The sequence below is a fragment of the Salmo salar genome, chromosome 12, assembly GCF_965601325.2.
Source record: "Salmo salar chromosome 12, fSalSal1, whole genome shotgun sequence".
NCBI lineage: Eukaryota > Metazoa > Chordata > Actinopteri > Salmoniformes > Salmonidae > Salmo > Salmo salar.
The window spans coordinates 89425515-89450742 of NC_138302.1; the positions used below are offsets into that span (position 1 = coordinate 89425515).

General features: G+C 40.7%; 1 protein-coding gene across 3 annotated transcripts in view; it reads left to right on the forward strand.

The window, feature by feature from the left end:
• LOC106566000 (voltage-dependent calcium channel subunit alpha-2/delta-2) overlaps positions 1-25228 on the forward strand; it is a 466343-nt gene that overhangs the window by 156483 nt on the left and 284632 nt on the right. For all 3 annotated transcript variants that reach the window (XM_045691873.2, XM_045691871.2, XM_082959405.1), the window contains one exon: positions 4356-4497. In XM_045691873.2, coding sequence (XP_045547829.1) covers positions 4356-4497 — 142 coding nt within the window. The remainder of the gene's footprint in view (positions 1-4355; positions 4498-25228) is intronic.

The following is a 25228-nucleotide window of genomic DNA, read 5'->3' on the forward strand; positions in this document are numbered from 1 at the left end:
AGCAACATTAGTGTTGCGTTAAAAGCAGCACATCTTATCACGTACCTGTTCTTGTGTAATGGGGTCATGGTTGAGTGGGGCAGGTTTACATTGGGATACAGTTGGAGATGATTGACAGGCAAAGAGTGAGAAAACGAACAGGAAGGTTTAGACAGAATTAATAGATGAGTTGAGGAATAGGAGACTGTTTAAGAGATATAAATTGAAAATGTGGCTGTGGAAGTTTTATTGTAATGTTCTTACTGTCAAATGTGTGGTGAGGAGTGAATAGGGAGAGATAGGACTCAGAGATGGGGAGTGTCAAGTCTGGTAGGTTTTTGTAAGTCTGTATAAGAAAGGGGAAACCTGGCGGAGATTAAAGTGATGACACAAGGGCCATAGCCAGAGAGTATAGCCAGAGTGTAGCCAGAGAGTGTAGCCAGAGAGTGCAGTCAGAGAGAATGTGAGAGTGTGAGTTTTATAACGGAACGTTTGTATCGATTTTTGAACATGTTTGTTACCTTTGATTTACAATCGTGTATGTGCATGTACTGCATGTGTATGTGTGAGAGAGACACACGCAGAGCGGGAGACAGAGACAGTTGACATATGTCTGATGATGCGTTTCCTGTAAGGTAGCATGTTGTCCTGGTCTGTCACTAAAATGTCGCTATCGTTGACATTCAGTGGACTATCTTCACAACTGTCCCCCTGCTCTGCTCTTACCTTCACTTCCAACAACAGCATGCAATTGCTTTTTAATAGACAATTAAAGACAGGCCATCGATCAATTCCTGCACAGGGCATGAGGCTTGAATACAAATTTGTGAAAAAACAAACAGTTTTTATCATGTCAAATCCAATGAAACCTTGCTACTCTATTAAAGAGAGATATATGGGCATGTCTCAGTGTGCACTGTACTGTATTGTATTGTATTGTACTGTACTGTACTGTATTTGAGTATTTGTTTTTGTCTTAGTTTTATTTTTGTTCTGCCTGCCACCACCCTCCTCTTCGGATGTGTGAGTATTTGTGTTATGCACTGACATGTGTCTGTCAGTTTTAGGATTGTATTTTTATTACACTTATAATACAGTATGCACAGTATATACGTATTTTGTGCATAGATTAAGAACTGTGTATGTTTTGGCTTCCCTTTCCTTATGGTATGCTGTGCATGCTATATATTCAGCATGGCTTCCTCTCATACCTTCTCATTGGTGGTAATCTCTCCGTGGGCAGATTCTGCGTGTAGACCGAGAGAATCTGCCAGGACTGAATGGGATGCGTGAGATCGGAGCAGCATTAGTTTCGGTGTTGGGGTTTTCGTCACTGGTTATTTGGACGTTTCAGGATTGGGCAAAGGCGGTGCTTAAACTCCAGTGCTTCACGCGTGTGCCCACACAGATCGGAGGGTGAAGACTTCATTTTTGCCGGAACTCTCAATTTCTAATACGTACAGTGCCTTCAGAAAGTATTCGCATACAGTACTTGACATTTTCCACATTCTGTTGTGTTAGAGACTGAATTAAATTCTTATGAAATTTTAGTTGAGTCACTGGTCTACACACAATACCCCATAATGTCAAAGTGGAATTATGTTTTTTAACATATTTACTAATTAATTAAAAATGAAAAGATAAAATGTCTTCAGTCAATAAGTATTCATACCCTTTGTTATGGCAAGCCTAAATAAGTTCAGGAGTAAAAATGTACTTAAAAAGTCATATAATAAGTTGCATGGACTCACTCTATGTGCAATAATTGTGTAAAACATGATTTTTGAATGACTACTTCATCTCTGTACCTCACACATACAATTATCTGTAAGGTCCCTCAGTCGAACAGTGAATTTCAAACCCAGATTCAACCATATAGACCAGGGAGGTTTTCCAATGCCTCGCAAAAAAAGGGAACCTATTGGTAGATGGGTAAAAATAAAAAAAGCTATGAAAAACAATGAATATCCCTTTGAGGATGTTGAAGTTATTAATTACACTTGAAATGGTGTATCAATACACCCAGTCACTACGAAGATACAGGCGGTTGCCACAGAGGATGGATACTGCTCAGGGATTTTACCATGAGGCCAATGGTGACTTTTAAACAGTTACAGAGTTTAATGGCTGTGATAGGAGAAAACTGAGGATGGATCAACAACATTGTAGTTACTCCACAATATTAACATAATTGACAGTGAAAAGAAGAAAGCCTGTACAGAATAAATATATTCCAAAAGATGCATCTTGTGTCACGCCCTGACCGTAGAGAGCCTTTTTATTTCTCTATTTGGTTAGGTCAGGGTGTGATTTGGGTGGGCATTCTACCTTATTGTATTTCTATGTTGGCCTGATATGGTTCCCAATCAGAGGCAGCTGTCTTTCATTGTCTCTGATTGGGGATCATATTTAGGCAGCTTTTTCCCGCTGGGTTTTTGTGGGATCTTGTTTTTGTATAGCTGCTTAGAAGCATGCAGAACTTTCCGTTCGTTTTTTTATTTTGTTGTTTTGACGGTGTTCATTTTAATAAAGGAAAGAAATGTTCGCCAACCACGCTGCACCTTTGTCTCCTTCTTACGACGAACGTGACATCTTGTTTGCAACTAAAATAATGCTAAAAAAAAAGTAGCAAAACAATTTTGTTTTTGCCCTGAATACAAAGTGTTATGTTTGGGGCAAATCCAATACAACACATTACTGTGTACCATTCTCCATAATTTCAAACATAGTCGTGGCTGCATCATGTTCTGGGTATGCTTGTAATTGTTAAGAACTGGGGAGTTTTTCAGGATAAAAAATAAATGTAATGGAGATAAGCACAGGCAAAATCCTAGAGGAAAACCTGGTTCGGTCTGCTTTCCACCAGATACTGGGAGATAAATTCATATTTCAGCAGGACACTAAGCTCTAACACAAGGCCAAATCTACACTGGATTTGCTTACCAAGAAGACAGTGAATGTTCCTCAGCATCAGTTTTTACTTAAATCTTTTTAAAATCTATGGCATGACCTGAAAATGGTTGTTTAGTAATGATCAACAACCAATTTGACAGAGCTTGAAGAATTTCGAAAAGAATAATGGGCAAATGTTGCACAATTCAGGTGTGGAAAGCTTTTAGACTTACCCAGAAAGACTCACAGCTGTAATCACTGCCAATGTGCTTCTACAAAGTATTGACTCAGGGGTGTGAATACTTATGTAAATTAGATATTCTATATTTAAATTTCAATAAATGTGCAAACATTTCTAAAAACATGTTTTCACTGTGTCAATATGAGGTATTGTGTGTAGGTGGGTGAGAAAAATATATTTAATCAATTTTGAATTCAGAATAAGTCAAGGGGTATTAATACTAACTGAATGCCCTGTATGAACACAGAAGTTAATCATGCAGCTGACCAAATTAAACAACATTTTACTTCTAGGTTAACAGAGATTACATGTATGGTATTAGATACAGTATGTGCTATATTCTGTCAGTATGCACCTTGCAGCATATTAGTGAGATCCCTTAGGATTTGGAGGCACAGATAAATGAATAAGCTCCACCAGAGGATGTGTTTAGATCTAACTCCTATTTATTTTCACATGATTGGCTCTTGAAAAGGCAAGGCTTGTCCTCTGTCGATAGCTAATCAAGATTGAATCCTAAATGTCACATTAATAGGAAAAGTTTTACTCCCACATTTCTTTTGTCCTTATTTGACATTTGTCACTTTGTGAAAGTAATGTACCGGGCTAACCCAGCTAAATACTAATGGAAGAGGTCGGCCTCTCAGTAAACACATTATAGCTCTATAGCTCTGTGTTGTGTGCTAGTGGGTAGACTACAGAATAATAGACATTCTGTTGTTCTGAATGTCTAACATAACACAAGGCAGCTCCAGCTGGCTTCCTAACCTAACACTGCATGGGCGTAGTGGAGATGCAGCCTGTGTGGGTGGCAGAGAAAGCTGTGATTAAGTAGTGTTGGTTGTTAGTTATTATTGTCAGGCTTAATTTGTGTACCACCTAATGTGTCTGTGATAGCCATCTTGGACACTAATTGATTCCAACTGTTTTGTGTCTACTTTGATACCTGCTGTTGCTTTGTGACGAGGCAAAGAATAGAAGGCAAATCCAAACCCAGCCTAAAAAGCAGTGTAATTGGTGTTTTTGAAGTTTAATCCAGGAGTGTGCATGTGTGCTTCTGTGTATGTGTGCGTGAGAGTATGTGCGTGTGCCTGTGCATTCAATCCTTTGTGAGTGTGTTCCTGTTTGTTTGTGGCTTTGCGGGGCGGATATCTGTTTGTGTTCATCTGTCTGCATTTCCTCCTGTACTGTACTTATATCATTAACAGTGTGTTTCTTTCTCTATATATGTCTCTCTGTGCAGACGGAGGACGGAGATGGGGAAGAGAACCTGATGGAGAACCCCTACTCAATGAAGCTGGAGTTTGTGGACGATCCCAACTTTAAAAACAAGGTCAACTACTCCTACAGCGCCGTCCAGATCCCCACAGACATCTATAAGGGCTGTAAGTACCAAGCAACACAGGCATCCTTCCCTGTGGCTCAGTTGGTAGAGCATGGTGTGTGCAACACTAGGGTTGTGGGTTTGATTCCCATGGGGGGCCAGTACAAAAAAAAAAATATGCATGAAATGAATTGTATGAAATGTATGCATTCACTACTGTAAGTTGCTCTGGATAAGAGCGTCTGCTAAATGACTAAAATGTAAATGTAAAATGCATCCACACACACGATCTGACCTTTCTGGGGAAGGAAATAGGACACCTAGCAGTTGCACAACTGGATACATTCAACCAAAATGTGTCATCTGCATCAGAGAGGTGTGGGGGGCTGCTTTAATAGACATCCACGTCATCAGTGCCCAGTTGTTGTTGTAGGAGGTTATCTGCCTTGCTCAAGGGCAGAACGGCAGATTTTTCCACTTTGCTAGCTCAGGGATTCGAACCAGCGACCCATCAGTTACTGGCCGCTAGGCTACCTACCGCCCTGTTTTGGACAGTCTGCCATACCTGGTACCTCACAGCCCAACGGGCATAACTCCCTCCTTGGGGGTCATCCAAAAATTGACAAAAGTGAACACATGTACCTGCTGGGGCTGTAATCTCGCAGTCACCCTTTATTTTCTCTCTAACCAACAAACCAAAATTGGTTCTGTGAAAGTTCCCAGGACATTTGTTAGGCCACGGAAAATGTTCTCATAACACAAAACTGTCCAGTTGTGCGGATGATTATAGAATTTTTATATTAAACATTCACCTAATGTTGCAAGAACATTCCTAGAACACATTTAATCTGTTCTTTAAAGGTTCCCATAATGTTTCATTTGGTTGTGGGAACAGTCTGGTGAGAACATTGTGGGGACATCACAAAAGATATGTTCCCAAAACCCCAAAACTGTTCAGTTGTTCAGATGATTCTACAATGTTTCATTTCAGGTGCAAAAAACTTTCACCTGATGTTACAAGAACGTTCCCAGAACACATTTAGTCTGTTATTTAAAGGGTCCCAAATGTTTCATAAAATTGTGGAGATATGACAAGAGAAAGGTTCCCAAAACACTAAAACTGTGCAGTTGTACTGACATTCAGATAATATTTGTATCAGGGTGCACAAAACATTACTATGATGTTGCAAGAATGTTGACAAAACAGCCTTTCTAAGTTCTATAAAAGTTCCCATAATGTTTAAATAAGTTGTGCGAACAGTATGGGTACATTGCTGTGATGACATTCAACTGTGATGACATTCATATAATGTTTAAGTTAGGCTGCACAGGACATTCCCGTAATGTTGTAGGAATTTTTACAGAACATGTGGTCTAAGTTCTTTAAACGTTTCCAGAACATTTAATTAAATTATGGGAGTTGTCGGGGATGTTGCGGGATTATTCTCATATTCCCACAATATTGCACAATGTTCCACAATTTCCAAATAAGTCAGTTTTGATGACGTTCATAGCATATTTATTTTAGGGTTAACATAATATTCTATTAATATTCAAGCAATTTAGAAAATGTTATATTTAAGTTTTATCTATTATTGCCACAACATTCTCAGCATGCACATGTGTAGTTCCTTAAAGCAGAAGAAATAAGATTGGAATACATCCACATTATCTTTCTCTCCATATTTAATGGTAATTCACATTTGAGGACTGTATTGTGATATAGAGACACATGGAATTTTACATTTCTTACAAGTACACAGCATATGAAGAGGATGGGATCATTTTAATAAATCAGAAATGGTGTTCTGTGTCCTGATTGGCCATATTAGACCCTGCCAGGATGCAGATATCCCCAGGTGGCACAGAGGGTTAATGATCTGGCTGCAGATCCAAAGATTGCAGGTTAAATCCCACATATTCTTTAACCATGTTTCTTTTGAGAAAAAAAAACTGACATTGAGGCTCAGATGTACTCTACTAAAAGAGAAGGATGTCTTTTACTCATGCAGATTTGTAAATCCAGTCAGTTATTCAGAATTTAGACTAACTGTAAAACATTTAACATTTTGTAACAATTAAGTGTTCAACTTAGAAAACGCAACCCTGTCTTATTTTTCATGATCTGAAAAGCAAAAGTGATCCTAGATCATCACTCATAGTCTTGGATACCTTGTAAACATGGACCCAGAAGTACGCAGCATATAAACAGGATGGAGGAAGTGATGGTGACTAACCCAGTTAACAGTTAGTTATGTCTAAGAAGGTTTAAAAGAAAGCATCGAATACCTGATTGACCATACAGCCATGGCTATATACTGAAAAAAAGAAGACATAAGAGCACTTCCCTGGTGGCACAGAGTGTGAAAGACCTGGCTTGGGAACCAAACATTGCAGGTATAAACCCTATATGTGCAGATTGTCAACATATGAAGTGTAAAGCATATGGTTATGTTTGTATGATTAAATGCTGTTCCAATATCTTCTAGATTAAAATGCTGTGTGTCTATTACCTTGGAGTGGGCCTACAATACAGTCATTCAATCTGGATGGAAACAAAATGGGGATGTATTCCAATTGGCTTTAAGAGCTACAAATGAGAATATTTTGGTAATATTAGTTCAAACTTAAATATAACATTTTCTAAATGGTTTTGAAATGTTCTGAGGACCAGCAAGACAAGGTAAAATGTATATTGTTTGAATATTCATAGGATATTATGTTAAGCCTAAACAAATATGCTATGAATGTCATAAAAACTGACTCATTTGGAAATTGTGGAACATTGTGCCACATTGTGGGAATGTTCTGTTCAACCTTTTTGAATATCACAATACTATTCTTGCAACGTCCCAGATAATTCCCATAACTTCATAACATTTTCTGGGAACCTTTAAAGAACTTAGACCATGTGTTCTGTCAACATTCTTACAGTCCTGTACAACCTAACTTTAAGAACATAAAAACTGTGTTTTGGGAATGTTCTCGTCACATCAGGTGAAAGTTTTTTTGCACCCTAAAAGAAACATTGTATAATCTTTCGTACAACTGAACAGTTTTTGTATTTTGGGAACATATTGTTTGTGATGTCCCCACAATGTTCTCACCAGACTGTTCCCACAATCTAATGAAACATTCTGGGAACTTTTAATGAACAGACTAAATATGTTCTGAGAACATTCTTTTAACATCAGGTGAATGTTTTTTTTTCACCCTAAAATAAACATTGCATAATCATCTGCACAACTGGAAAAAAATTTGTGTTTTGGGAACATATCTTTTGTGATGCCCCCACAATGTTCCTATCAGACTGTTCCCACAACCTTTTGAAACATTCTGGGAACCTTTAAAGAACAGACAAAGTGTGTTTTGTGAACGTTCTTGCAATATCAGATGAATGTTTTATACAAACATGGTATAATCATCCGCACGACTGGACAGTTTGTGTTATGAGAACATTTGCCTCAACCTAGCAAATTTTCTTGGAACTTTCACATAACCAATTTTGGTTTGCTGGGAAAATATTACTGGTACATTGTGTTATTACATTACCTGGAAACCTAATGAGAACTTTTTGGGAACATTCTGTGGTGGTTGTTTCAGATGTTGTGCACAACATTTAAATTAATGTCATCAGAACATTCCAAGGATATTTAATTTAAAACATAAAAACATATATATATATTTTGAGACGTTATCATCCTAATGTTAGATAAAGTCTAACTAGAACTTCATGGGAATCTAAGCTAATGTTCTTGGAATGTTCCCAGTTTGCTGGGTACTCTCTCTGTTATCTCTCTGTTATCATATTGTAATCTGTTGGACATGAATCTGTTCACACTCACGCTCCGGCTGTATCCCAAATAATTCACCAATTATCTGCTAACAGATAGACCACCATTTCTACCTGTTTTGTTTGCAGTCTTCCTCTTCATCAGAAGAAATTCTTTATTTCTGAGGCATAGAAGCTAGGTATCCGGTTTATAACAAGCTTTTCCAGCAACCTCTCTCGGGCAGACTTCAGAGTTAGCCGCTCTTTACCCCGGACGAGGGGACAAAGAACATGGAGAACCAACCATGGAGCAATCAGTCCTGTCTGTTGTTCCTGTAGCCATTTTGCACTGGCCCCTAGATTCTCTCAAAGATATGCCTTTACTGGGACTTGTATATGAATAAAGGCTTTCTGATTTAGCCTGCTGGGGATTATATAGGCATAGTAGTAGAATGGAATACTCTGGGAGGATGTTAATTTGAAAGAGTTTTGCTCAGCAGAAAATGTTTACTGTGGGTAAATCAAGTCCCTGTGCGTAGTCTGCAGTGGAAAGATTGGCCCAGCTGTTTCAGTTTTGGCACCAGCGCCATTATGAGCATGCTGTTTGAGTGCTGTTATTTCTCCTTAGTTGAGTAAAATGCAGTACTCATATACAGAAGCCAATCATACTCACACTCAAGTCATTCAGTAGCCTAGCTTCTGTCAATAACACATATATAATAAATTCAAAATGCAAGCATACAACACATGGTATTGTTATACAATATTGTGGCTATGCACTGTATGCATTTAATAAAGGTGAGTAACTAACTTCATATTTGGACATTGAGTTAGCAGTAGCACAAAATATTATGACCAGTAGTGTTAAGCTATAAAATCATGTTATTAGGAATAGCAAATGTATCAAGCATCTCAGAGTAGGAGTGCTGATCTAGGATCAGTTTTGCCTATTAGATCGCAATTAATAAGATTTGCATAGACAGGGGGGACCTGATCCTAGTTCAGCACTCCTACTCTAAGACGCTTGATACAAATGGCCCCAGAGATCTCAAGTTAAAAGCTGATTTTCATGTAGAGTTGAAAGAAAATTGCCTATTATCCTACCGGGACATTTCTACCTCTGAGTTCCTGGGGCTTGGAGCGCTGTCGAAAGGGCAGAGACATGCTCAGTACCGAAGGAGAAGGCTTCTGCTGGAACACCACAGGTGGCTAGGGAAGCTCACGAGGAACTGATGAGGAGCTGATGAGGAGCTGATGAGGAGCTGATGAGGAACTGATGAGGAGCTGATGAGGAACTGATGAGGAGCTGATGAGGAGCTGATGAGGAACTGATGAGGAGCTGATGAGGAGCTGATGAGGAGCTGATGAGGAACTGATGAGGAGCTGATGAGGAACTGATGAGGAGCTGATGAGGTACTGATGAGGAACTGATGAGGAACTGATGAGAAGCTGATGAGGAGCTGATGAGGAACTGATGAGGAACTGATGAGGAGCTGATGAGGAGCTGATGAGGAACTGATGAGGAGCTGATGAGGAGCTGATGAGGAACTGATGAGGAGCTGATGAGGAGCTGATGAGGAGCTGATGAGGAACTGATGAGGAACTGATGAGGAACTGATGAGGAGCTGATGAGGAACTGATGAGGAGCTGATGAGGAACTGATGAGGAGCTGATGAGGAGCTGATGAGGAACTGATGAGGAACTGATGAGGAGCTGATGAGGAACTGATGAGGAGCTGATGAGGACCTGATGAGGAACTGATGAGGAGCTGATGAGAAACTGATGAGGAGCTGACGAGGAACTGATGAGGAGCTGATGAGGAGCTGATGAGGAGCTGATGAGGAACTGATGAGGAACTGATGTGGGTGGAACGTTTGTCTGTGGGTCTTGAGAGGTCTGGGCTCATTGAAAGAGCTTTAGGGTCAGTGGAGCAGCAGCATTGTGAGTGAGCAGGAAAGGCTGTCTGGCCAATCCAGGAAGAACGGAGCAGAGCAGCAGGAGAGTGACATGGTCAGAATTAGAGAATAAAAGCCTGGAACTGAGTCTAAAACGTACAATAAGGTCCAGTAATTGAATCTACTGTATAGTTGGTGTCCTGAGTATAGAGCGATTGACTATCTAAATTACTTATCCAAAACTTCATCAGTTCTCTTCTCCTTCAGTTCTGATGCCTGAGTCTTTGTGCTACTTTACCTGGGAAACATCAGCAGACTATAGATCACTTATTATATATGGCAATGCTTCAGAGTCTGTTCATTCTATTGAAATCCCTCTGATACCAATTTCTCCCTCCGTTTTAAACCCTCTACTATACCCTCAGATTATTTCTCTATCTACTGTAGTCTATATCTCTGATTCTGTTGTGAGCCCCCTAGTTTCTGTGACTGTGTCTTTTGCTCTTTCTGGATGGAACCCATGACATGGCATGTATTCCATCGTGTTTGCCTGAACCACAAACAGTCAGTGTCCACACCACAGCCACTACGGGATAGAAAATGAACAGGGCGCTATCTACACAGGAGCTGGCGTATTGTTTGGTATTGTGTGTCTAAGGCAGTAAGTGTTAGTGGACTATGGTATGGATGAGTTTAGTGTTCTGTGTTATGCTTTGTGGATGGAGTAAATGAATAGAGTTTATTATGAGCACTCATCCTCTGTGTACTTGAAGGGGTTGTTATTGTAGTGCTTTGATAATGAACGCCTAAGAGAAGAGGGTTGAACCATGAAACTTTAGTAATATGATTGGTTTTCTCTGTTATATTTGAGGGTTGGAAGGAGCTGGTTTTTGCATGACAAGTAGTTTTTACAAAATTGCGTTAGGCATAGTAATGATATGGCAACAACAGAGTTTTTGACACACGGGAGATGGACCAAGAGAAAGAGCCTGAGAGAGAGGAAAAGAGAGAGAGGGAGTGAGGAAGGGAGAGAGAGAGAGAAGGAGAAAAGGAGGAGGAGAGAGACTTTAATAATAGAAACCGTTTAGAGCTAAAAGCTTTTTATTTTTTTATTGAGTTCCTTTCAGCAGCTAAATGAGGCAGTGTATGAGTCCTGGTTTGATTTGTCTGCCAGGGACCATGTCCGTTTATTGAGATTGAGAGTGTTCCCTGGGCACAGTAATGAACCATTTTATGATTCATTATTCCACTGCTGATTCCTGCTGCCAAGTCTGCAAACTTTCTAATTAACTTAGGTCAAACATTCACACAGTTTTCTTCTAATTATCGATGCTTATTGCAGAATGGACACCGCCACAGAAAAAGCCACAGAGGAATAAATTGATGTGGAGAGAGAGGATTTATTCTTGTGGTGGGTGAATGTTAGGGAAACATTGAGGCAACGAATAGCAGGGAGAGTTTTGCTGAATCATTTCCGGGGAAGAGCTCAGGGGAATATAATCTTACAGGGAATCACAGAGAAACAGGGATAGGAGAGGAAGCCCTTTCCTGCAGTCAAATGACCTAGTGACCTCATGGGTGGAATGTTATTCGTATTTTTCACTAATTTCATCATTCATAAAGAAACAACAACAAACAAATTCTGAAGATCTGGTGTGTCTATGTCAAACGGTTTTGTTATATTTCAATTTTCTGTGATGTATATTAAGTGTAGTTTTGGGATGCAAACTCAAAATTGAATGCATGTCTATATCTGACATGGTACAGGTGTCTTCTTTTTTTAAATCCCGTAAACGTGTGTGAGGTGTATACTTTCGTTTCAAAGCATATTTGATTATGTCATGTCCTGACCAGTAAAAGAGGTTGTTTGTTATTGTAGTTTGGTCAGGACATGGCAGGGGGTGTTTGTTTAGAGTATTTCGGGGTTTGTTGGGCTATGTTCTTGTTAGTCTATTTCTATGTTAGTTCTAGTATGTCTATTTCTATGTGGTGTTTATTGGGTTGACCTTCAATTGGAAGCAGCTGCTCCTCGTTGCTTCTAATTGAAGGTCCTATTTAAGAGGGGTGTTTTTTCTATGGGATTTGTGGGTAGTTGTTTCCTGTTTAGTGTTTGTTGCACCTGACAGGATTGTTTCTCGGCAATGTTTGTTGTTTTGTGAAGTGTTTACGGTTTCCTTCATTAAAGAAGATGAGTATTCACATTCCCGCTGCGTTTTGGTCCAATCCCTACGACACCCGTGACAGATTAAGACTACCAAGAAACACTGTGTATGACCCTGATTTAGACAACTGCAGTAAAAGGTTAAATAAAAACCACTGAAAGAATCCCATCACACACTTAAAGATGCAATCCAGGATCTTCAGCACTTGCAAATTCATAACATATCATACGAAATGGATGATGTAGTACACAATTGTGTACACTTTTTGGGGACCCATTTAGGCTTGTGAGTGCTCCTTCTGGCTGAAATTATAGAAAACCTTCACCTCTTTAACTCTGTCTTTAGTTTCATAATCTCTTTAACTCCTGGGTCTGTCTTTAGTTTCATCACCTCTTTAACTCCTGGGTCTGTCTTTAGTTTCATCACCTCTTTAACTCCTGGGTCTGTCTTTAGTTTCATCACCTCTTTAACTCCTGGGTCTGTCTTTAGTTTCATCACCTCTTTAACTCCTGGGTCTGTCTTTAGTTTCATAATCTCTTTAACTCCTGGGTCTGTCTTTAGTTTCATCACCTCTTTAACTCCTGGGTCTGTCTTTAGTTTCATCACCTCTTTAACTCCTGGGTCTGTCTTTAGTTTCATCACCTCTTTAACTCCTGGGTCTGTCTTTAGTTTCATCACCTCTTTAACTCCTGGGTCTGTCTTTAGTTTCATCACCTCTTTAACTCCTGGGTCTGTCTTTAGTTTCATCACCTCTTTAACTCCTGGGTCTGTCTTTAGTTTCATCACCTCTTTAACTCCTGGGTCTGTCTTTAGTTTCATCACCTCTTTAACTCCTGGGTCTGTCTTTAGTTTCAGAGAAGCTTCACACACCTGTGTAATATAATGGTTATTGCACCAGGCTGAAGATGGTATTAATAGTTTTGCAGACACAGCTGCTATACGGTAAGTAATCACTGGTGTTGCTGGAACTCTTTTCATTTCAGAGATAACCACTTAAACACACATTCGGCTATATTTACATTTATGTTGTCATAGTAACGGAAGAATAAAGATAAAGACAGCATTTAAGTACAGGAAAACCCAAACATGTTCTTTCTTTAGTCTTGAAGTTGGAATAAAGTTAAAATCCCCTGCATGCAGAGCAGTGGCAGGCCCTGTCATTGCCGTTCTATTGTACACATCAGCTGTGAGCAATGTGCTTATTACAATAGAATGGTGAGGAGTGACTAATTTCGTGTGTAGATGAAAGAGTGGGTGAAGTGAAGCTTTGCTGGTTAGAATGAATGGAAGGATTAGTCCTCCTCGCCTTTGGAGGGAGGCTGCTGTCCCTCTCTCTCTCTCTCCCTCTTTCTTTCTCCCAGCTAATGAGAGAGAGCGAGAGAGAGAGAGCAAACAAGCCCAACAATAATGCCCAAACCACCAGCTAAAAGCACATGAATGTAAGCTACTGCTCTGCCGTGGTGCCGTAGTAGCTGTGGCGTGGACACTGTGACTGTTTGTGGTTCAGGCACCCCTCTGGACGTCTTCAGGCAAACATGATGGAACACATGCAATGTCATGGGTTCCATCCAAAAAGAGCAAAAGACACAGTCACAGAAACTAGGGGACTCACAACATAAATCAGAGCTATAGACTACAGTAGATAGAGAAATAATCTGAGGGTGTAGTAGAGGGTTTAAAACAGAGGGAGAGATTGGTATCAGAGGGATCTCAATAGAATGAACAGACTCTGAAGCATTGCCGTATTTAATAAGTGATCTATAGTCTGCTGATGTTTCCCAGGTAAAGTAGCACAAAGACTCAGGCATTAGAACTGAAGGAGAAGAGAAGTAATTGAGTAATTGATTAAGTTTTGGAGAAGTAATTTAGATAGTCATTCGCTCTACACTCAGGACACCAACTATATAGTAGATTCAATTACTGGACCTTATTGTAACTTTTAGAGGAATACCACTATTTATGTGGGTAATGGGTAATTCATTTACAGTATAACAATATGGATTATTGAAAAGAGAAGTGATTTAATTTAGGCTAAAAGGGGTAGTAAAAGACATCTAAATGTCTGTGCCGTGTGCATCCATCCAGCCTACCTCAGGCTCATCCTATGGCTGAAATAGACATGTTCTTTCTGTCACCCAGCTCACGCTATGCTGGAGATCATCTCAGTCCTCCTCAACATCAAGACAGATTTATGGAGCGAGAGACTGAGAGAGAAAAGCAAAAGTCATTTTGAAAGGAAATGGCTGTATGTGGGATTTAAAGTCTGTTTTTCACTCAGAGGGAGAAGACAGCTGAAATCAACACACGGCTCTATTTATATTTCTACCGTTCCTCTTGATTTGATTCGCTCTGTCTTCCGCCCCATACTCGTCCCAGCACCCCCTGCACCCCCCTCCCTACTCCCACCCCTAAAGTGTATGCCCAGTGAAGGGGCACTATCGTTTAACCACACGCTAATGAGAACAGTCAGCACACCAGACTCCACTTCACTCACCACTAAGCTCACAAATTACATTTCATTTGTTTATTATTGACTGCATCACTTTAATTAGAAAAAGTCTTTGGACGGAGATCTCTCCAGTCTTTCATTTCATATTCGTGATTCTTAGGAGACGTTCTGTATTTGATTTGCTCTTCACAGTTCGGGACGTTTGGGAGCAGGATTGAGGGCTTCAATCAGAAATACAGTGTTTTCAACAGTTTTATCCATATGAACACAGTTTATCTCATGTACCACATATTAATGTAGGCTACTGCATGTTACTTGAATTAGATTCAGTGTTACTTGAGATGGTTACACGGGGGGTTCTGTAAATACGTGTTTTAGTGAACTTCCATCTACTTTTTCTGAGAGAAGTAACATTAGCATATGTTCTGTGAAGTTCACTTAAATTGTGTTGACCTTTCTCTTCTTCTGTCTCTGGAAAACATGCATTCCTTCAGAGTGCCCAGACCTTGTTTTACGAAGTCATTGTAGATGTGTGAGGTGGTGCCAGTTTCAGGCAGCTATTTGTTTTTCATCTGTTGGATGAAAGGTTTGTAAGACCAGGGTTTTAAACACACTGCCGGACCAGATGAGACAGCTTTGGAAAAAGAGAGAGAGAGAGAGAGGTGGATGCTAAGGAGAGGGATGTGGGGCGTGGCAGTTTTTGCCATGTTCGAGATTGCAGGCTATGAATTTAATGGGATCCAAAAAATAGCCCACATCTGCCAGTGTAAAAAAACGATGATTACCCCTGCGCTGTGTGTATTAAAAAGAAATGTGTACTGTACTTGGTTGTTAAAAGGACCTCCTTTACTATTGTATGGATAATATATGTTCTATTACCACCACTGTATATATAGCTGGTTCTATTGTATGGATAATATATGTTCTATTACCACCACTGTATATATAGCTGGTTCTATTGTATAGATAATTTAGGTTCTATTACCACCACTGTATATATAGATGGTTCTATTGTATGTAGAATGTATGTTCTATTACCACCAATGTATAGCTGGTTCTATTTTACGTAGAATAGAGGTTCTATTACCACCACTGAATATATTGATGTTTCTATTGTATGTAGAATAGAGGTTCTATTACCACCACTGAATATATTGATGTTTCTATTGTATGTAGAATAGAGGTTCTATTACCACCACTGAATATATTGATGTTTCTATTGTATGTAGAATAGAGGTTCTATTACCACCACTGAATATATAGCAGTTTCTATTGTATGTAGAATAGAGGTTCTATTACCACCACTGAATATATAGCTGTTTCTATTGTATGTAGAATAGAGGTTCTATTACCACCACTGTAATACTGGTTCTATTGTATGTAGAATAGAGGTTCTATTACCACCAATGTATATATAGCTGGTTATATTGTACGGATAATTTAGGTTCTATTACCACCACTGTATATATGGCTGGTTCTATTGTATGGAGAATGTATGTTCTATTAGCACCACTGTATATATAGCTGGTTCTATTGTTTGGATAATGTATGTTCTATTACCACCACTGTAGAGCTGGTTCTATTGTTTGGAGAATGTATGTTCTATTGCCACCACTGTATAGCTGGTTCTATTGTATGGATAATATATGTTCTATTACCACCACTGTATATATAGCTGGTTCTATTGTATGGATATTATATGTTCTATTACCACCACTGTATATATTGCTGGTTCTATTGTATGGAGAATGTATGTTCTATTACGACCACTGTATATATAGCTGGTTCTATTGTATGGAGAATGTATGTTAAATTACCACCACTGTATATATAGCTGGTTCTATTGTATGGAGAATGTATGTTCTATTACCACCACTGTATATATAGCTGGTTCTATTGTATGGAGAATGTATGTTCTATTACCACCACTGTATAGCTGGTTCTATTGTATGGAGAATGTATGTTCTATTACGACCACTGTATAGCTGGTTCTATTGTATGGAGAATGTATGTTCTATTGCCACCACTGTAGAGCTGGTTCTATTGTATGGAGAATGTATGTTAAATTACCACCACTGTATATATAGCTGGTTCTATTGTATGGAGAATGTATGTTAAAGTACCACCACTGTATATATAGCTGGTTCTATTGTATGGAGAATGTATGTTCTATTACCACCACTGTATAGCTGGTTCTATTGTATGGAGAATGTATGTTCTATTACGACCACTGTATAGCTGGTTCTATTGTATGGAGAATGTATGTTCTATTGCCACCACTGTAGAGCTGGTTCTATTGTATGGAGAATGTATGTTAAATTACCACCACTGTATATATAGCTGGTTCTATTGAATGGAGAATGTATGTTAAAGTACCACCACTGTATATATAGCTGGTTCTATTGTATGGAGAATGTATGTTCTATTACCACCACTGTAGAGCTGGTTCTATTGTATGGAGAATGTATGTTCTATTACCACCACTGTATAGCTGGTTCTATTGTATGGAGAATGTATGTTCTATTACGACCACTGTATAGCTGGTTCTATTGTATGGAGAATGTATGTTCTATTGCCACCACTGTATAGCTGGTTCTATTGTATGGATAATATATGTTCTATTACCACCACTGTATATATAGCTGGTTCGATTGTATGGATATTATATGTTCTATTACCACCACTGTATATATTGCTGGTTCTATTGTATGGAGAATGTATGTTCTATTACCACCACTGTATATATAGCTGGTTCTATTGAATGGAGAATGTATGTTAAATTACCACCACTGTATATATAGCTGGTTCTATTGAATGGAGAATGTATGTTAAAGTACCACCACTGTATATATAGCTGGTCTATTGTATGGATAATATATGTTCTATTACCACCACTGTATATATTTCTGGTTCTATTGTATGGAGAATGTATGTTCTATTATGACCACTGTATAGCTGGTTCTATTGTATGGAGAATGTATGTTCTATTACCACCACTGTAGAGCTGGTTCTATTGTATGGAGAATGTATGTTCTATTACCACCACTGTATAGCTGGTTCTATTGTATGGAGAATGTATGTTCTATTACCACCACTGTAGAGCTGGTTCTATTGTATGGAGAATGTATGTTAAAGTACCACCACTGTATAGCTGGTTCTATTGTATGGAGAATGTATGTTCTATTACGACCACTGTATAGCTGGTTCTATTGTATGGAGAATGTATGTTCTATTACCACCACTGTATATATAGCTGGTTCTATTGTATGGAGAATGTATGTTCTATTACCACCACTGTATAGCTGGTTCTATTGAATGGAGAATGTATGTTCTATTACCACCACTGTATATATAGCTGGTTCTATTGTATGGATAATATATGTTCTATTACGACCACTGTATAGCTGGTTCTATTGTATGGAGAATGTATGTTCTATTACCACCACTGTATATATAGCTGGTTCTATTGTATGGGTAATATATGTTCTATTACCACCACTGTATATATAGCTGGTTCTATTGTATGTAGAATGTATGGTCTATTACCACCACTGTAAAGCTGGTTCTATTGTTTGGAGAATGTAGGTTCTATTACCAGCATGGTGCAGTTAGATCTCTTGGCCACTCTTCAGAGGAACGGTAAAAAGATCTTCATGAAGATGATTTCGATAATAATGGTTATTACTTCTTCAAAGGCCTTATCCATTTAATAGCTGGAGTTCTATCATCCCAAATGGATTTGTTATGTGGGATCGTTTGTATTCCCGCCTGTAATATATCACACCAGACGTGTCTGTCTGTGTGTGTATTAGCAGCCTTTTATAATGCTGGATTAAGATTAAGTAGTGCTGAGTGATTAATCAAAATGTTGGTTATTTTTTCATTTTTTTAACAACTAATTGACTGACAGGTTAAATTATTTGAATTCCACTTTGTATTTGTTTTTCTTCTTCTAGAGATAAATCTGTAGCAGGGAGTTGTAGCAGGGAGTTGTAGTTTCCAACACGCCATTGTTCTACATAATTTAGTGCATCAAATGTGGTAATTAACTACAATGACCATAATCCATTGTGCATCTAGTTGTCAGGTCTGTGTTTCTTTTACACCTGCTACAGAAGAGAGACAGGAATGCGGGGTCATGAGGCGATATAGAAAGCAGCTGTTGTTTTGCAAGGTATCTCTACCTGAAAATACATGATCTAAGTGATTGTTAGTTGGTATTCAGCAGTCATAAAAGTATGCCTTATTTACTTTGAAGAACTACAAAATAGTGATTTTGTTAGACAGAATAGGCAGCAGCTATAGAGATGAGATGACTAAAATAGTAAAGTCATCAAATAAATCAAATGTAATTTACACAACAACTGAAATATTTTATTAAAGTAAGGTAATGTGAATAAATGATGGTTAATAAGTGATAAGCAGTAATGGGAAGTCACTACCGTCATGGGACTTTTAGTAATTGTTTTATTCTGTGTTGTTACAGCATTCAACCCAAATAATCTAAACCGAAATGGAAAACCGTGATTAATTTTTAATAATCGAACCGAAACTGAACAGACTTCAAAAAGCACTAATCGCTCAGCACTAAGATTAAGCAGAAGGCAGAGTTACATTTTGATTGCTGTTCATCAGAGCCTGTGCCATGTTCCCGGCACCTTGAAGTAAGGTGTGTGTGTGTGTGTGTGTGTGTGTGTGTGTGTGTGTGTGTGTGTGTGTGTGTGTGTGTGTGTGTGTGTGTGTGTGTGTGTGTGTGTGTGTGTGTGTGTGTGTGTGTGTGAGAGAGAGATGATGTGTGTGAGGGATGTTGTGTGTGTGAGGGATGGTCTCACGCGGAGATGCTCCATAAATCCAATTCATAATTGTTTCCCTACTTAGTGTGCAGTCCTGTTCCATAAAGGGGCAAAGCCTTAAAGGGGCTGATGGATCACCTTTTCAAGATATCAGAGAGAGGCCTGTTTCTTAGAAAGATGAGCCCCACAAAGTGCTCAGGGGCCATGTCTGCCTGTGCAAGCAAGCAGGTCAGAGCGAGGGTGGGGGTGAGGGCGGGGGTGAGGGCAAGGGTGAAGGTGGGGGCAGGTCGGGTAAGGGAGGGGGTGAGGGCGAAGGGTGGGGGCAGGTCAGGGCGAGGCTGGGAGTGAGGGTTGGGGTGAGGGCGAGGGTGGGGGCAGGTCGGGGCGAGGGTGGGGGCAGGTCGGGGCGAGGGTGGGGGTGAGGGCAGATCGAGCCCCTTCTCTCTCTAACCTGACAGTTCGTCAGCAACTCTGAGCAGTAATTGAAAATCATGGGAAAAGTGGATAATGATCGTTTATTTGTGTGAAATTCAAACGAGAAGGGGAGAAAGCTGGACTTGGTGGTTCAGCGGCTTATCTGGCTGTGGTTGGCTGAGTAATTAAATCAGGAAAGCCAGTGAAGTTCTCCTCAGCTCAGCGCCTCGTCCTGTTTCTCCTTTAATCAAGAGCCCATTAAACCTCTGATTGCGTGGCCCATCTTCTGACTCCAGCTCAGCTATTAAACAGGAACTGAAAGCCTTTCTCTGTTGCGGGGGGTTGGTGGCATGCACAGGATGCAAAGTAAGAGATAAATAGCAGGACAGGTATTGGGTAAAGAACTGAAAGCCTTTTATATGGTAGCAGATCAAGGGTAATGGAGAGATGAGGAATTGGGTGGGGCGGCGGGGGGGGGGGGGGGGGGTGTTAGGAGAGGGGTGTTATAGCACTCACAGGATACAAAGTAATATATAAAGTGCAGGAGTGGTAATAGAAGGATAGAGAGGGAGAGCGACATGCTGGTGGTGGAATATATGTGGACATGAGTCTAACATTCAGCATGTTTTCCAGTTCAGGTTAAATGGGTGATCAGGCCCATAAATCCCTTTCATAAAGTACAACTGACTTGTGAGATATAGCTCTGACCTTAAGTTATACACACACACACACATTAGGAACCATGCTCTTTCCATGACATAGACTGAACAGGTGAATCCAGGGAAACCTATGATCCTTTACTAATGTCGCAAATCCACTTCAATCAGTGTAGATGAAGGGGAGGAGACAGGTTAAAGAAGGATTTTTAAGCCTTGAGATAATTGAGACATGAATTGTGTATGTGTGCCATTCAGAGGGCGAAAGGGCAAGGCAAAAGATTTAAGTGCCGTAGAATGGTGCCAGGCACACTGGTTTGAGTGTGTCAAGAACTGAAACGCTGCTTGGTTTTTCACGGTCAACAGTTTTCCATGTGTATCAAGAATGGTTCACCAACCAAAAGACATCCAGCCAACTTGACACAACTGTGGGAACCAACATGGGCCAGCAGCCCTGTGGAACGCTTTTGACACCTTGTAGAGTCCATGCACCTCAATATTAGGAAGGTTTTCCTAATATTTTGTACACTCAGTGTACATATATCTTTATATTCCAGACTCCCTAATATTTCCATATATCTTAATTGTATTATTTTATTTGGGGGATTTGTGTATATTGTTTTGTATTGCTAGGTATTACTACACTGTTGGAGTTAAGAATATAAGCATTTCGCTACACCCGTGACAACATCTGCTAAATATGTGTAGGTGACAAATAACATTTGGTTTGATTTGATTTTTCATTTGATGTCCCAGACACACTGCTCTCTCTCTCTCTGATGAACAGTTTCAGGTCTGGGCCAGCTCACTACATATACAGTATACTGTACATTCTGATGGAGTCAGACCACACCGGCAGAGGGGACAAAGTCATTCAGCCAGAAGGGATATTTGCATTTGTATTTACTATGGATCCCCATTAGTTCCTGCCAAGGCAGCAGCTATTCTTCCTGGGGTCCAGCAAAATTAAGGCAGTTATTGTAACACGTGTCGTGTGTGTGGAGGACCAAGACACAACAGGGAAGTGTATGCTCATCTTCTCTTTTTAATATATAAGAAGGAGAAACAAAATAAACACGTATACAACTAACAAAAACGACACTAACAGTTCTGTCAGGTGACAAGCACAAAACAGAATACAACTACCCACAATCCACAATACAAACACACCCCTAATTATAGGACCTTCAATCAGAGGCAACGATAGACAGCTGCCTCCAACTGAAGGCCCCAAAACCAAATAACTAAACATAGAAATACAAATGACTAGACAGCACATAGAAATAAACTAACATAGAACAATAACCAAAACCCTGGACTAATAAATCAAATACCCCTCTCTACATGGTCACATACACACAACCACCCTGAACCACAAAACAAATACCCCCTGCCACGTCCTGACCAAACTAAACACTAACAAATAACACCTTTACAGGTCAGAACGTGACAGTTATATACAATTAAAAACATTGCATTATATTCACAACAGATTTCACAACACATTAAGTGTGTGCCCTCAAGCCACTACCCTACTACCATATATCTACAACACAAAATCTAAGTGTACATGTGTGTAGAGTGTGTTTCTTTACAATCCCCTCAGTAAGGTGTATTTGTATGTTTTTTTAATCAAATTTGATTGCTTGCATGAGTTACCTGCTCTGCTCTTAAATGCAAGTAATCGAAATGCATGCTCACCGATCGCTGCCCACACCTGCCCACCTGCCCACCTGCCCACCCGTCCAGCATCACTACACTGGACGGTTCTGACTTAGAATATGTGGACAACTACAAATACCTAGATGTCTGATTAGACTGTAAACTCTCCTTCCACTCACATTAAGCATCTCCAAACCAAAATTAAATCTAGAATCGGCTTCCTATTTCGCAACAAAGCATCCTTCACTCATGCTGCCAAACATACCGTCATAAAACGTTATATCCTACCGATCCTCGACTTCGGCGATGTCATTTACAAAATAGCCTCCAACACTCTACTCAGCAAATTGGATGCAGTCTATCACAGTGCCATCCGTTTTGTCACCAAAGCCCCATATACTACCCACCACTGCGACCTGTATGCTCTCGTTTGCTGGCCCTCGCTTCATATTCGTCGCCAAACTCACTGGCTCCAGGTCATCAATAAGGCTTTGCTAGGTAAAGCCCCACCTTATCTCAGCTCGCTGGTTACCATAGCAGCACCCACCCGTAGCACGTACTCCAGCAGGTATATTTACATTTAACATTTACATTTAAGTCATTTAGCAGACGCTCTTATCCAGAGCGACTTTCAAATTGGTGGATTCACCTTATGATATCCAGTGGAACAACCACTTTACAATAGTGCATCTAAATCTTTTAAGGGGGGGGGGGGGTTAGAAGGATTACTTTATCCTATCCTAGGTATTCCTTAAAGAGGTGGGGTTTCAGGTGTCTCCGGAAGGTGGTGATTGACTCCGCTGTCCTGGCGTCGTGAGGGAGCTTGTTCCACCATTGGGGTGCCAGAGCAGCGAACAGTTTTGACTGGGCTGAGCGGGAACTGTGCTTCCTCAGAGGTAGGGAGGCGAGCAGGCCAGAGGTGGATGAACGCAGTGCCCTTGTTTGGGTGTAGGGCCTGATCAGAGCCTGAAGGTACGGAGGTGCCGTTCCCCTCACAGCTCCGTAAGCAAGCACCATGGTCTTGTAGCGGATGCGAGCTTCAACAGGAAGCCAGTGGAGAGAGCGGAGGAGCGGGGTGACGTGAGAGAACTTGGGAAGGTTGAACACCAGACGGGCTGCGGCGTTCTGGATGAGTTGTAGGGGTTTAATGGCACAGGCAGGGAGCCCAGCCAACAGCGAGTTGCAGTAATCCAGACGGGAGATGACAAGTGCCTGGATTAGGACCTGCGCCGCTTCCTGTGTGAGGCAGGGTTGTACTCTGCCAATGTTGTAGAGCATGAACCTACAGGATCGGGTCACCGCCTTGATGTTAGTAGAGAACGACAGGGTGTTGTCCAGGGTCACGCCAAGGTTCTTAGCACTCTGGGAGGAGGACACAATGGAGTTGTCAACCGTGATGGCGAGATCATGGAACGGGCAGTCCTTCCCCGGGAGGAAGAGCAGCTCCGTCTTGCCGAGGTTCAGCTTGAGGTGGTGATCCGTCATCCACACTGATATGTCTGCCAGACATGCAGAGATGCGATTCGCCACCTGGTTATCAGAAGGGGGAAAGGAGAAGATTAATTGTGTGTCGTCTGCATAGCAATGATAGGAGAGACCATGTGAGGATATGACAGAGCCAAGTGACTTGGTGTATAGCGAGAATAGGAGAGGGCCTAGAACAGAGCCCTGGGGGACACCAGTGGTGAGAGCACGTGGTGCGGAGACAGATTCTCGCCACGCCACCTGGTAGGAGCGACCTACCGACCTATTTCACTGGTCACCCCCAAAGCCTATTCCTCCTTTGACCGCCTTTCCTTCCAGTTCTCTGCTGCCAATGACTGGAACGAATTGCAAAAATCACTGATGCTGGAAACTCATATCTCCCTCACTAACTTTAAGCACCAGCTGTCAGAGCAGCTCACAGATCACTGCACCTGTACATAGCACATCTGTAAATAGCCCATCCAACTACCTCATCCCCATACTGTTATTAGTTGTATTTATTTTGCTCCTTTGCACCCCAGTATCTCTACTTGCACACTCATCTTCTGCACATCTATCACTCCAGTGTTTAATTTCTATATTGTAATTATTTCGCCACTATGGCCTATTTATTGCCTTACCTACCTTATCCTACCTCATTTGCACACACTGTATATATCAAATCAAATGTGTTTATATAGCCCTTCTTACATCAGCTGATATCTCAAAGTGCCAAACAGAAACCCAGCCTAACCCCAAACCCCAAACACCCCAAACCCCGAAACCCAGCCTAACCCCAAACCCCAAACAGCAAGCAATGCAGGTGCTTCTACACCTGCATTGCTTGCTGTTTGGGGTTTTAGGCTGGGTTTCTGTACAGCACTTTGAGATATCAGCTGATGTAAGAAGGGCTATATAAATAAATTTGATTTGATTTGATTTAGAAGCAAGGTGGCTAGGAAAAACTCCCTAGAAAGGCCAAAACCTAGGAAGAAACCTAGAGAGGAACCAGGCTATGAGGGGTGGCCAGTCCTCTTCTGGCTGTGCCGGGTGGAGATTATAACAGAACATGGCCAAGATGTTCAAATGTTCATAAATGACCAGCATGGTCAAATAATAATAATCACAGTAGTTGTCGAGGGTGCAACAGGTCAGCACCTCAGGAGTAAATGTCAGGTAGCACGTTCGGTGAACAGGTCAGGGTTCCATAGCCGCAGGCAGAACAGTTGAAACTGGAGCAGCAGCACGGCCAGGTGGACTGTGGACAGCAAGGAGTCATCATGCCAGGTAGTCCGGAGGCATGGTCTTAGGGCTCAGGTCCTTCGAGAGAGAGAAAGAAAGAAAGAAAGAAAGAGAGAACGAGAATTAGAGAGAGCCTACTTAAATTAACACAGGACACCGGATAAGACAGGATAAATACTCCAGATATAACAGACTGACCGTAGCCCCCCGACACATAAACTACTGCAGCATAAATACTGGAGGCTGAGACAGGAGGGGTCAGGAGACACTGTGGCCCCATCCG